This window comes from Crotalus tigris, unplaced genomic scaffold, assembly GCF_016545835.1.
Source record: "Crotalus tigris isolate CLP2741 ecotype Arizona unplaced genomic scaffold, ASM1654583v1 scf7180000020270.473046, whole genome shotgun sequence".
In the NCBI taxonomy this organism is placed as follows: Eukaryota; Metazoa; Chordata; class Lepidosauria; order Squamata; family Viperidae; genus Crotalus; species Crotalus tigris.
In genome coordinates, this window is record NW_024097939.1 from 181410 (window position 1) to 194817 (window position 13408).

The 13408-nt window shown below is 36.9% G+C and overlaps 1 protein-coding gene across 5 annotated transcripts in view; it reads right to left on the bottom strand.

Moving 5' to 3' along the window:
• The window catches only part of APC (APC regulator of WNT signaling pathway), a 76071-nt gene that overhangs the window by 9886 nt on the left and 52777 nt on the right, over positions 1 to 13408 (bottom strand). For all 5 annotated transcript variants that reach the window (XM_039366384.1, XM_039366387.1, XM_039366382.1 and 2 more), the window contains exons 9-15: positions 11823 to 11921; positions 6237 to 6615; positions 5286 to 5381; positions 3811 to 3950; positions 3059 to 3136; positions 1820 to 1936; positions 317 to 531 (exon numbers count right to left, since the gene is read on the bottom strand). In XM_039366384.1, coding sequence (XP_039222318.1) covers positions 317 to 531; positions 1820 to 1936; positions 3059 to 3136; positions 3811 to 3950; positions 5286 to 5381; positions 6237 to 6615; positions 11823 to 11921 — 1124 coding nt within the window. The remainder of the gene's footprint in view (positions 1 to 316; positions 532 to 1819; positions 1937 to 3058; positions 3137 to 3810; positions 3951 to 5285; positions 5382 to 6236; positions 6616 to 11822; positions 11922 to 13408) is intronic.

Consider the following 13408-nt stretch of genomic DNA (forward strand, 5'->3'; position numbering starts at 1 on the left):
CCAGTGCCAAGGAGATAGCCATGTGAATATCCCTAATTATTACATGCAGATATTATGCTGATAATGCTATTTCACTTACTTTAAATATTCTACACATAAAGTAATTTTACTCTAGAAATATGAATCTAATACAGAAAGATGAAAAGGAAACAGGGCTACTCAGCTGGCTCTGCTGAGACAGCAGCTCCTCATCTCTTAATAAGAGCTTCATTAAGTTAAGATCTGATTCAAGAGTTTGCCTCCCACACCCAAATCATTCATAAAACATCTTTGATTGAATGGATAATTAAATAATGCAATAAAACAGTATGCTTACCTATGGTCCTCATTTGTAGCAATCAAGCTAGACACATTACGAAGAATTCCCCCTCCACTTTCAATGATGGCTAAAGTATTTGTTTGGCTTCGGTATGTCAGTGTGCCAACCAAAAAGGCAAGAGCACCATCCACTGCACATATATCAGCTTTATTCTCAGTGCAATGTGCTGATAGGTTCCATAAGGCACTCAATACACTTTTCAGCGTAGATTCCTGCAGAGAGTAAAACATTACATTAGATTTCCTAGCTGCATAAAAAACATTAACACTTTATTTCAATAGGAAATATCTTCAGACAGTGGTCCCCAACCTTTGTGGTTGGCGGCCTGGCTGGGAGAGGGGAACCGGGCCGTGTGAGTGGCAGGCCGGCACACAGGTGGCACAGCTCAACTCACATGAGTGGTAGGCCAGTGCACATGCACGTGCACTCGACCTGCGTGTGTGTGTGTACGCGCGCGCTGGCCCATGGCACAGCTGCAAATAGGCCAGGGTCCAGTAGTAGGCCGCAGCCTGGGGGTTTGGGACCCCTGTCTTAAGATATCAACGGATAAGTGGATTAGCAGATAAGCTGGCCCTGCAGGATCAATAATTTTCTATGCCCCTCACAAGTGCTTGACAGGCCTTATCCTCCTCCTTCCCCTTTTTCACTCAAAATCACTACTCTGCCCATGGTAGCAATCATGTAGCAACTTTATCAATGTATGAGTCTATGTCTACATGTATAACAGAATATATGTCTTTATTTAAATATGAAAGGAATTTGTGTATGTGTAGCCATTTATTGTTATATCATTGTAAATATACCATAGGCATTTTATTATTTGATAGTAATCCAGTGATAGCTTCTTCATTGTGGCATGGAAAAGAACAAATAAATACATTTATGCATACATGTACATTACAGATGTATCCCAAAGACATATTATAGCCCTAGTAAAAAATTCAAATTGTTAATGTAATAAGATTTAGTAGAGAACACCTGTCCCACCAAAATTAAAATACTTATTTTGGGAGTTACTTCTCATCAGCTTTTATAACAATTTAAATTTAAATGTATTTCTCAGTGTTATTTACTAGATGGAAATTACTGTATAAATTCAAACAGATTTTAATCTATGGGAACTAACTAATTTTACCCAACATATTGAGTTGATTTCACTGGGATTCAAGACTAATTAATTTAATACACAACCAACTAAATTTGTTCTAAAGTACAGTACTATTACAAAATAATATACAAACAAAAACAGCAATCAGATAAAAATGGCAAGTATATAGTTTATTTAGAAGGGTACCATAAGTGGAAAATACTTTTTTTAACCAATTCTTCCTCCTAGCTTTCTTTCCAGGAAAGCTTCTGTTTTCCAGGAACTATTACTGTTGATTGTCTTCTTTCACAAAAGTAACTATTTGGACTCTCTCTTATGTATATTCTTAAACAAGAAAATAGAATTTTTTAAATATATTTAAATACTAAAGAAACACTAATTTGCTACAGTACCTTTTTAACTTCCAAAGCACATTCCATTAGTGCTTTCACACTCCCAACCTCTCGTAGTGTCTTCTTACTATTCACATCTGCCCGCCAAGACAAATTTCTTAAAACACTTGCAATAACCTATAATATTGTTAATGAAATAATAAAAAAGTAATGTGCTTTAACTTGGTATTCTGAAGAATATTTTATTACTCATTTTAATATGCTAGTTTAATACAATGGTAACGAGTTTCAACTACTATGAAACTCATCAAATTTGGTACTCAATGCAGTTTGACATGAAAATTTTGTCATGGTGCTATTCATTTCTTTGATACTCAACATACAGACTAGAACTTGTCAGTGTTGGCTGTCTGGTGACTCACTACACTATTTCTTATAGGAAAAAATTGTTTGGTACTTATTGTTTTTGGTAGCCATTGCATCTCCCAGAACCACTAACCAATGTATATTGATTTTAAATAATTCAGTGCTTGAGACTTTAAATCAGAAATATAGAACATATTTTTAATGTATATTGATTTTAAATAATTCAGTGCTTGAGACTTTAAATCAGAAATATAGAACATATTTTTTTAAATTTGTCATAAGAATTCTTGACAATAACAGACAACATATCTGAAGCAAAATAGTATTTATAAACCTCTATTTCTATTTGCCTATCTATGTTATTTACACTATTCACTGTAAATGAAAGTGTTCCAATACGGTATTATGAAATATGAAAACTTTTCCAAATTAATTATTATTTTAGCATAAAGTATTCAATATAAAATAAAATATTTCTCAGGGTAGGAAAATAAATTGCATCAATGTAAAATCCCTAATATGGATAGTTTGCTTATAAAAATATCTTATTTGATGGACTTTCAGACATTATAATTAGTTCAACTCAATATTAATTCATTTAGAAGTTTTTAAAAAATCAAACGTTGTAGTAAAACGAAAGGCAAATAACATTTAATGCTTGATTTGTTCCCATAATCAATTTAGTGACTGGATAACTCCTCAAGTTGTCCCCAGTCACATCAATTGTTTTTTTTCCCTCAAAACAAATTCAGAAAAAATTATGTCACTAAATATACTAATTGAAAGTATACAGAATAAGAAAACAAAATGGGAAAACTTTTGAAAAACAGAAGATCCAGATAGCAGATTACAGTATACAAAGGAAGCAAAAAAGAAATGTTGCATGAAAGTTATAAATATATAGAAATGGAATATCCTAGCAATGAAGTTTACCTGCTGCAAATCTTCACTTTCAGATTTTAACTGTGCTACTAAAGCTCTCATGCAACCCTTCATAGAACACAAAGTAGCCTATTTGAAAGAGAGAGAGAGATTTTATGAAGCAGGTAATTAGATTTATTCTGGCAGTTGAGGATAAATTATCTAATGGATATTCAAAATAGAATTATTTCTTTTTTGTATTTTTGCACTTAGCCAACTAACGGCTTTTCATAAAACTAAAGTAATAAACAAATGAGAATGATGAACATAATACGTTAGAAGCAGTTTTTTTTTCCTAGGGGAGGTTTAAGAGAACATCTTAGCTGAGAACCCCCAAACCTAATTGAATACCAAAAAGGGGAAGATCCCCCAAAAGCATGGGGGGGGGGAAATCTGAAATAAACTTCTCAAAAATCACAATAAAACAAGCACGCATCCAAATATAAATGAAAATAATTGATGGTACAAGTATAAATAACATATATAATTATAGATCAGCATTCATTGCATAGAACAAGGGTAGGAGCATAATCTTTTTTTAAAAAAAAGACAATTTGAATGAATAAAGAGCTGCACGAATAAGATGAAACAAAAAGAACTGGATCTTGTTTCATTATAATTAGTTCACCCAAGAAGAAAACTGCTGATGATAGATTCAGATGATACCTAGATTCAGAATTTACAACGAGACTTTAAATAGCAAGAATCAATCTGTGAAGTATACAAACATAAATAGAAATAAATCCAAATAGATTCGAACCTACCTTATTGGCTACATCTCCAAAAGTTAAATTTGTCAGAGCCATTCCAGCATATCGTCTTAACGTGACACTATAATGGTCATTAGTAAGCCCATACATTTCACAATCTACCTGTAGCAATTCTGCAATGGCTTGTAAACCTCCTATAAAAATAATTGAAAGATTTGTTAGAAACATTTTGGTAAATTGGCATATTTATTCTCCAAAATCCCTTTTTAAAAAATGTTAATACCAAAAAAAGAAATAAAAACAAATATAATTATTATGGCTTTATTGTGCACAAGAGAAACAAAACTGATCACTTTTGGAAATAGCACATCCTTAGTTTTATAATCCTGGATTACAGATATTTGGTCAGTTTCTTTTTATTGATTTAATGGAAACTAATGAATATTATTTTGTAGGTTTTAATGTTTATTTGACATTTAGAATGAATTAATCTCTTGTGTGCTCTAAATTTCAAATTTTATTGGATGCTCCAATTTTTTTTGTATGCCTCAAACTCCATTTTATCGTTGTAAGCCACCAGGAGTCACTGAGTATGAGTTGGGCAGCCATATAAATTTTCATTCATACATACATATGTAAAATATAAATATGAAACAAAGGAATTGGGCTGTGAACAATTTCAATGGCTGCTCTGATATGCATGTACAACCTTTGGGCTGAGACTGCCAGTGAAGCAAGATAATATAATAGTTAAGTAAGTAGTTAAGTATATATAAATAAAATAGTTAATATAACCGCTGAATTAAATTGGTGGAAAAGCCTGTGTGTGTGTGTAGTGTCTGCCTCTGTATGTGTATGTACACGTGTATGACCTCTGTGTTGGCATAACAGAACTACTCTGCTAATACGGATTCTGGAATCCTTCTCTTAGCTAGCTTCCTTTACTTTATGTCTAACATGAAAAATACCAGATGGAGCTCTTCAGAATTAGATCCTAAAAAACTCAGTCATTTTTCCTTCTAAATACTACTTAAAGTTATCAAGTTGCATTTCTTGCTCCTTTTTTTTAATAAAATCATTATTTAGCTTCATTTTGAGTCTTTTTCTAATAGTAAGATAACTTAAATAACTGCTGCATTTTATATTTTTAAACATGGAAACTCAATCAATTGCACTTTTCTTGGTGCACGTCTCAGTGCAAACAAACTGCCAGAGCACCAAACCCTGATTTATATGTAAATTTATATATACACCCTTATGAGTGTATTTTACTGTATTGTAAGTATTTGCCCATTTTCCCCAGTATGTTTTCATATAATAAGGAATTTTAAAAAATGTATTGTTCTGAATATTTTGAATAAACCTAATAAAAATATTGATTTAATGTGGATTTTGAAACATTCTATTAGGTGAAATCAATTAACTTATATATCTGCTCCCTGCAAAAGAATGCCCTGACTTTAAGACCTTCTAACAACTATGTATTAAGGAGAAAGATTTACTTTTCTACAATGTCATTTTTTTCTTACCAAGTTCATTCATTGCATGCCTATGCTCTTCATCAAATGAAAGCTTCATTAAAACACATACTGCAGGACAGATCTGATGGTCAACTGGAGCTGGCACTATGTTAGAACAAAAAAAATATTTTCATTTAATGTATCAATTAAAGAATGCAACAAAAACTTTAAAGTTACACTGTCAAACAATTTATTAAACAAATGCAGTCTAACAGCTATACTTCTCTAAGATTTTGCAATGGAAAAAAATTGAAGTCTGCCAGTTTTGCATCAAGAAGAATAACAGATCAGTAATAGCACTTCCATACTTGCTGTCAATGAATGTGATACCTACTGCCCATCACTTGTAATTACTTCCATGTAACTTCAATTTATAGGTAGTCCTCAATTTACAACTATTCATTTGGTGACTGATCAAAATTACATCAGTACTGAAAAAAGTGATTTATGACAGTTTTTCACAATTATGACCGTTGCAGAATCCCTGTGGTTATGTGATCAAAAAACCAGACACCTGGCAACTGGCTCATGACTGTTGCTGTGTCCCAAGGTCACTTTTGTGACCTTCTGACAAGCAAAGTCAATGGGGAAGCCAGATTCACTTAACAACTGTGTTACTAAGTTAGCAATGGCAGTGATTCACATAACAACGGTGGCAAGCAAGGTTGTCAAAACTAACTTAACAACTGTCTCATTTAGCAACAAAAATTTGGGACTCCATTAATCATGTCGAAATACATTTTAGAAGTTAAAATTCCCAATCAACACAGAAATATATACTTTATAACAAAAATGACATGCTCTAACATGGATACATTTGCCCATTCCCATTTGCACCTTGTATTTCTGACAGCCTGCTTGGGAAAAAAAAAATATTCCACAAATAGCTATAGAGTTCAAAGCTGTTAACACCAAAGAATATTCACAAAAGTTTTGAAACCTGAATTGCAACCAACATACTTGGATTTTTATCTTGGTCCATGCCCTGATCATGGGCTTCCTGCCATTCCCAACAAGTTTCACAGTAAGCTCGGATTTGTTCTAGAAGATGAAGAACACGTATTTCTCGTCTGCCTCGTTTATCATCAGGCTGAGAATGAATGATATTATGTAGTGCTGCACTGGCTCTGGCACGAGCCTCTTTACTTCCACGAGAATTTCCCAACAACACAGAGTCTTTATCATTGCCATGCAAAAGTTGAATGAGAAGAGGAAGACATCCAGACTGGCGCATAGCTATGCAGCTATCCTGGGAGCTAGACATTGCTAGTAATGTTCGTGACATATCATCTTTATCATGGGTGCCCAACATTGACAGCAGTGAATACACCATTTCAACCTGCAAAGCAAATAGTTTTAAAACTCTGTTATCTACAGTTAATGTAGATGGGATATACTCACATGAATATTCTAGGGTGACTTCAATTATATATAGGTATATATGAATATACTTATATATAAATATTATTTATATACACACACAGAGGCAGAGATGTATGTAAGGTAACGTATAGTAATGTAACTTAACATGTTTATGTGCCAAATTAAAACTTGCTTAAAAAGCTAAAGGCAGAGCACAGTCGTTTTTGGTAGGAATAATTTCTGTGGGTAAACAAAGCACTTGGAAACAATTATGCATTAGCATTCAGCTCAAACTATTAATTTGTCAATAATCAGATATTATACCATTTAACAATATTAACAGTGTCATGACAGGCACATTAACTACTTTGTTTTATAAAACTGAAATAAATATTAAAAAGTATGTTAGATGTTAAAACTTGCTAGATTTTACATATTACAATATATGACAGCCAGTTGGGTTTAGTGTTTGTGTCTATGAAGATTCTCAGTCATCCAAGGTCATGATTGTCCTAAAGGTGCTTTTTTCAAGAAGCAATTAAACTTCCTTTGTTTTTCCTTGAAGATGTTTTGCTTTTCATGAAGAAGCTTCTTGGATGAGAATCAAACATCTTCAAGAAAAACAAAGTCCAGTTGCCTCTTGAAAAAAGCACCATTGGGTCTAGTGCAGTGGTTCTCAACCTGTGGGTCGGGACCCCATTTGGGGTCGAACAACCATTTTACGGGGGTCACCAAACAACACAGTCCGCCATTTCCCCCCCCTTTTCCTTAGCTGTGCTACTCCCTTTTATTCTATTGGCTTTTGAAAGCCAATAGAATAGACTCTCTTGAATAGAGTCTAATTCTATTGGCTTTCAAAAGCCAATAGGAATTGTCCAGGCTGTCTCTGCCCTGCTGAGCCCGCCAAAAGTCCCATTCTGCAAACGGTGCTGCAAGTTGTCTGCAGCGAAGGCAAGCTGTCTGGAAGTTTCCACCTCTCCCTGCTGAGCAACTACTAAAAATGTAAGTAAAAGGGGGCCAGGGGCAGGAGGTGGGAGGCCGGCGGGTGCAGGGAGGGTTGCTGACGCGCGTGGGGCCCAGCGGGTGCCTTACCTCCCTTGGGCTGGGCCAGCTGGTGACCCAGCCGATGGTCGGCCTGCGCCATCTCTGCCGCTTGCCAGCTATACCTCGGCCGGCCCTGGGGGCGGCACCATGCATGTGCGGCACTCCCGGGCAGGGAAAGTCCTCAACTTACGACCAGTTGGGTAGTCCTCGATTTACGACCAGTTGGGGTCGCGGCATTAAAAAGGTTGAGAACCACTGGTCTAGTGCTTAAGGTATTTGGGCTAGGAACCAGGAGGCAATGAATTCTAGTCCCATCTTAGGCATAAAAAGCCAGTGGTTGTCTCTGGGCTAATCACTCTCTCTCAGCCCAACTTACCTCACAGTATTATTGTAATGGGGAAAATAGGAGGAAGGACTATTAGGAATGTTAGCTGCCTTGAGTTATTTATAAACAATAATAAAGGTAGGATAAAAAATTCAAATAAATAAAAAAAGTAATTTGATTTAAAATGTATTAATAAAAACTATTTGACCTTCTGAAAATATAAAATATTTCAAAAGCATCTGTAATATAAATTTTCCCACAGGATACAAAGTCCAGATGGGTAAGAATAAAGAATTTGTCGTTAAGTAAAAATTTATGCTATATTGCATGGATAGAGCTTGCTTTTAAAAACAAAATAAGGTCAGGTTTGTTAATATGACATTTTGCATTATTGGAAAAACCAGAGACACAGAGTTAGAAGATTCCTAGAAATCTTCTAGTCCAACCTACTGCCAAGGACAAGAATGCTCAGACCATCGCAGATCAATGGCTGTGTAAGATTGGATTGATGATGGAGCACCCAAGACACCATGAGCCTCGATGTTCCACTACAATAGCTCTAACAGTCAGGAAATTGCATGTTATTTCATGTTTATCTCTTCCAAGTTCACCCATTGGTTCTTGTCCTACTTTGGAAAATAAATTTGTATCTTCTTGGCTGTGGTAGCCTTTCAAGTATTGGAGGACTGAATTCATGTTTCCTGCTCTTTTCTTTTCTTTGGCTAAATACTGCTGGTTCCTTTAACTGTTCTATACAGGGTTCAGTCCCAAGCCTCTAACCTTCTTTGTTGCTCTTCTTTGAATTCCTTCCAGTACCTCAGCATTTTTCTTGTATTGTGGTAATCAGTACTAGACACAATACTTGAGGAGTGCTCTGACCACTCCAGCAGAGATTGGAAATATCACTTCCCATTATGTAACCCAAAATTTAATTGGCTTATTTGAAAGTTAGAAAAAAACTGCTGGCTCATGCTTAATCTGTGGTCTATCAGAACATCCAGATCCTTTTTTACAAGTACTACTGATAAGCCAGCTATTACTTACCTTATTATACCTGTAGCACTTATTTTTTCTTACTTAAATGGAGAACTCTACATTTCTCACAATTGAATTGCATTTTGTTGGAAAAGGCCCAATGTTCAAATCTATTAATTTCCTTTTTACAGTGAATCTGTCTTTTGAGATATTACAAGCCCAACCACAGAAATTATTGGATAAATAGAAACTATGACTTTAAAATTGTGAAGAATTGAAGCTGTATTTCTGTTAAATAATGTTTTTAATACTGAATGGTACATGTCACAAAATAGAAACAAATTACATGCCCATTTGCAATGAGAGTTCCTATAGACTAGAGCATGGCTGTCAAACTCGCCACGTCACGTGACATGTTGCGACATATCACGACTTTTATTGCATTGCCGGAGCTGGGGTGGGCACGGCCTCTGTATGATGCAACCAGCCTGCGAGCCAGCAATTTGACACCCCTGGACTAGAGAATTACCCTGGTATCCCCCTAACTGTGAGACAAATATGTCCCATTATCTATTTTTAGAAGAAATATCCTCATGACACAGGCTTTCTTTTATACCACCCCAAAATGAACATACAGCTATAGTTTTAAAATAGCATTTTTCATAATCTCTCAAAATAAATCTAGGAGAACAAAAGAAATCATTAACAGCTAGCATTTCTGGAAGTCTTAATTGGTGCTTGAGGCGTCTGCAAATATTTCCCCACTCCTCCCCAGTCACTGGGTACTGCCTCCACAGCCATTACTGCTTGGGCTGCAAGAGAAATCTGTCCTATGTCAGCAAATACAAGTGTAGAAAGTTAGACTTTGAGCTCTTTATGGCAATTATATAACTCACTAGAGCGCAGGAATAAGAGACTATTCAGGAAAACTGAACAAGCATAGTAAGTTCCAGGCAGATAAATCTAAGATCCAGGAATCAGAGTTGACTCTTTAGCCTTTCGCCAGTCCAAAAGTCAGTCAGGGAATCAGAACATGTTCAGGAGGTAACCTCCGAGACTATAAAGATATTTGCCAAAAAAAGTCTGATACCAAAGCTCTTTTATAGCTCTGAGTCAGGCACATCTATCTTCCTGAGTCCTAACTTTCTTTTAAGAAACCTTGCTGAACATTTCTGTTCTATTCACTTGATATTTATATGAAGGCCGAGGATCTTTTCGTTCTCAGGTTCTAGGTCAGGTGATTCAGACTGCTGCTATGCTTCTGTACAGGTAACTAATTATCTGATCTTATCCCTACCCTTGGATTAAATATTAAGCAAAGTAAGCATTGATTAATGTACCAAGGGAAGGGGGCACCACGGAGTTTTTTCCTCCTAGCTACCATGATCTAGCCCCGTGGCGAACCTGCGGCACGCAGAGCCCTCTCTGTGGGCACATGCGTTGTGTCGCCCCACTCCTAGGCCTTCAGTCCCGTCCATGAGCCAACCTGCATTCTAACTTCTAACTTAATGAAAGATCGTGAAGTTGGAATTGATTGACCTCCCCCCCCCAAAAAAAACCCTTCCTTTGTTTCCTTGCATGTAGCAGCAGATTGCGAATGAGAAATGGCACAGGGCTGGAAGTCAGGTAAGGAAAGAAAGGCAATTTTTTGGGGAAGCAACGATTTCTTTCCTTACCTGCCCCACTTGTTCCGAGGTCGCTTTCCTTTTTGATGCATTGTTCTTGCCAATGGCCCCAACCGCTCACTTCAGCGCCCGCCCTCCCAGAGCCTCCGGAGCTCCGTCTGCTGCTTTGGTGGCTCTGTAGGCAGAGCTGCAAAGTTCTCTTTTCTGTCAGATCCACCAAAACTGTAGCTGAATGGGCAGGTGAGGGGGAAATCTGCCCGACTTGTTCCACGGCCGCTTTCGGCCGAGCCGCATTACAGCAGTATTGGACCCAATACGCGAGGCGGCAAACTGCTGCATCACGCCAAAACCGTCTGTTTGCCACCTCCTGCCCAATGCCGCTGCCATAAGGCCACGAAACAAGCCGAGCAGCGGTAAGAAACCGGCATACCGATTCCTTACCTCCGCCTGGCTTGCTCCGCAGCCTCATGGCAGCAGCATTGGGTGCGACATGCGAGGTGGCAAATGGCCGTGGCTGGAGGCAAACAGCCACGTTGTGCCAAAACCAGCCGTTTGCCATCTCCTGCCCAGTTCCACTACCATGAGGCCACGGAACAAGCCAGGCGACAGTAAGAAACCGGTATACCGGTTCCTTACCTCTGCCCAGTTTGTTCTGTGGCCTCATGGCAGTGGCATTGGGTGCGATGCGTGAGGCAGCAAATAGCCGCGGCTGGAGGCAAAAAGCCACATCACGCCAAAACCAAGGGGCCTGCAGGCTGTGGCTGCTGATGGACACAGTTGGCTCCCATTCACTCACTGTGTGTGGGGGCTGATGGTGTTAGGCAGCAGCCACCCCGGCTCCTGCTTTGCCATGCCCTGCGGCAATGGCACCCCTGCCCTGCCCCCTGCCTCACCTCACCCTGCAGGATGAGCCTCTTGTCCACCCTCCCACCCGCCAGAGTCCCCCTGGATCTCAGCAACCATATAAACCATTAAAATATCTCAGTGCAGCAGACTAATCCATCTATTAAAATCTCTTTCATAGTTTAAAAAAATGACTCTATTCATCTACAAATAGATATTCATTTTCACACCTGTTTCTCTGAATTCACTAAGCGGAATAGGGACTAGAGAGCGTCCATTACTGATTATAAATTCAGATAGGTCAATGCAGATGTAAAATATATTTTAATTATAAAATGGAGGAGTAGGAAATCTACAGAAAACTTTGGTTACCTTGGTGCCTAAATGACTTGTCAATCTTCGAGGAACAGAATAATTACTATTAGAACTCATAACACTGGAAGTTTCATGGTCCATCTGAGCAGTTGAACTCTGTAAGTTTAAGAAATAGGGTTAAGGGGGCTAAAATATTAGCACAATGCAAATGTGGAACTTCCTGTTCCAGTAAATAAGTCAACTCAGTAAATCTCATTATTTCTGTATGTATATTTTATTGAACTATGATTAACATTGTCTAGTAACAAAATAACATAAATCCAAGATGCATAGAAAAAAAGGTATATAGAATTTTAAATATCTACTTAAAAAGGAAGCAAAGAGACAGGTACTGTAGATATACAAATTTACCATAAAAGTTACCATATTATAGCCTATTGCTTTTGAAATAAACTATAAAATCCATCCAAACTTGATAGAATGGTTTGTCTGCTTCTGATGATTCATTATTTTAACAATGCCTGTGATTTTTTTTCTTTTTTTGGTAAGTCAGCAACTGAAGCGAATTTGTTAATTCACATCTCAACTGTTAGGTTATCCAGAGTTTTTCAATGTTGGGCAATTATTATTTTATTTGCTAATATTAAATTAGTAAGCTTATTTTTAAGCTTGAGATCTGGTCCTGTAAATAAATGCAATAAACCTAAATCTGGGACACATTTAATTGTTTATTTAACAGTGGTACTTTTGTGCAAAAATGTTATACCATAAGAGCATACCTTTATTGAATTAACTATCTCAAATGAAATTGAAGCCACTTTTTTGACAACCTCACCAACATTTGCAAAAATAATTCTGATATATGTGTGCCAATGTAAGTGGAGTCAAGTGCCAGCAATATATAATCTTCCACTGCTGTTCTTACACTGAAGCTCATTATCTCATTATTGTTTAGATTTTTATTCAATATGTTATAATAATAAGCCACTATAGAATAGAGAAAAAAGGGTTTCCCACTTATGCAAAAACAGGTCCTTTTGTAGGATTTTATTTTCAATTGATTAAATGCCATCAGATCAGTGCTGACTCTTAGTAACCACACAGATTTTCTCCATCATTATCTGCTCCTAACTTGCTCTTTCAGATCCTCCAGTAGTGCACCCATCACCTTTGTAAATGAATCCATTCCATCTTTTTATTGATTGGGTAACTCCCAGATGGGCAATATAAGGTAGAACTAATGATTTCAAAGCTCTTCAGGAGTCACATGGATAGGTGGAACTATATATTTGCAAAACAACAAGTCCTAAAGCCAAGACACACCATTATACCAGCTTATAGCAGCAAAATAGCAATCTTGATTTCTAAAAATAATTTATTTGCAGAATAAAGGTGATGACAGAGTTCTAAAATAGGGCTGCTATCTTAAACAGTATCTTCCAGACGGGGGAAAAACAGTATAAATGAAATAAAAACAAAGAAAGAAATATTAAGGTGAAAAGGCATCCGTATCAGTTGCATAAATAAAAAGAATTCATTCGTTAAATAATGGAAGGTATTGATTAAAACAGAATCAAGCAAAATAATGTGAGCTTTGCAATGGCGCAGCTGTTTTACATCACCAAAATAACTAAGGAAATCTG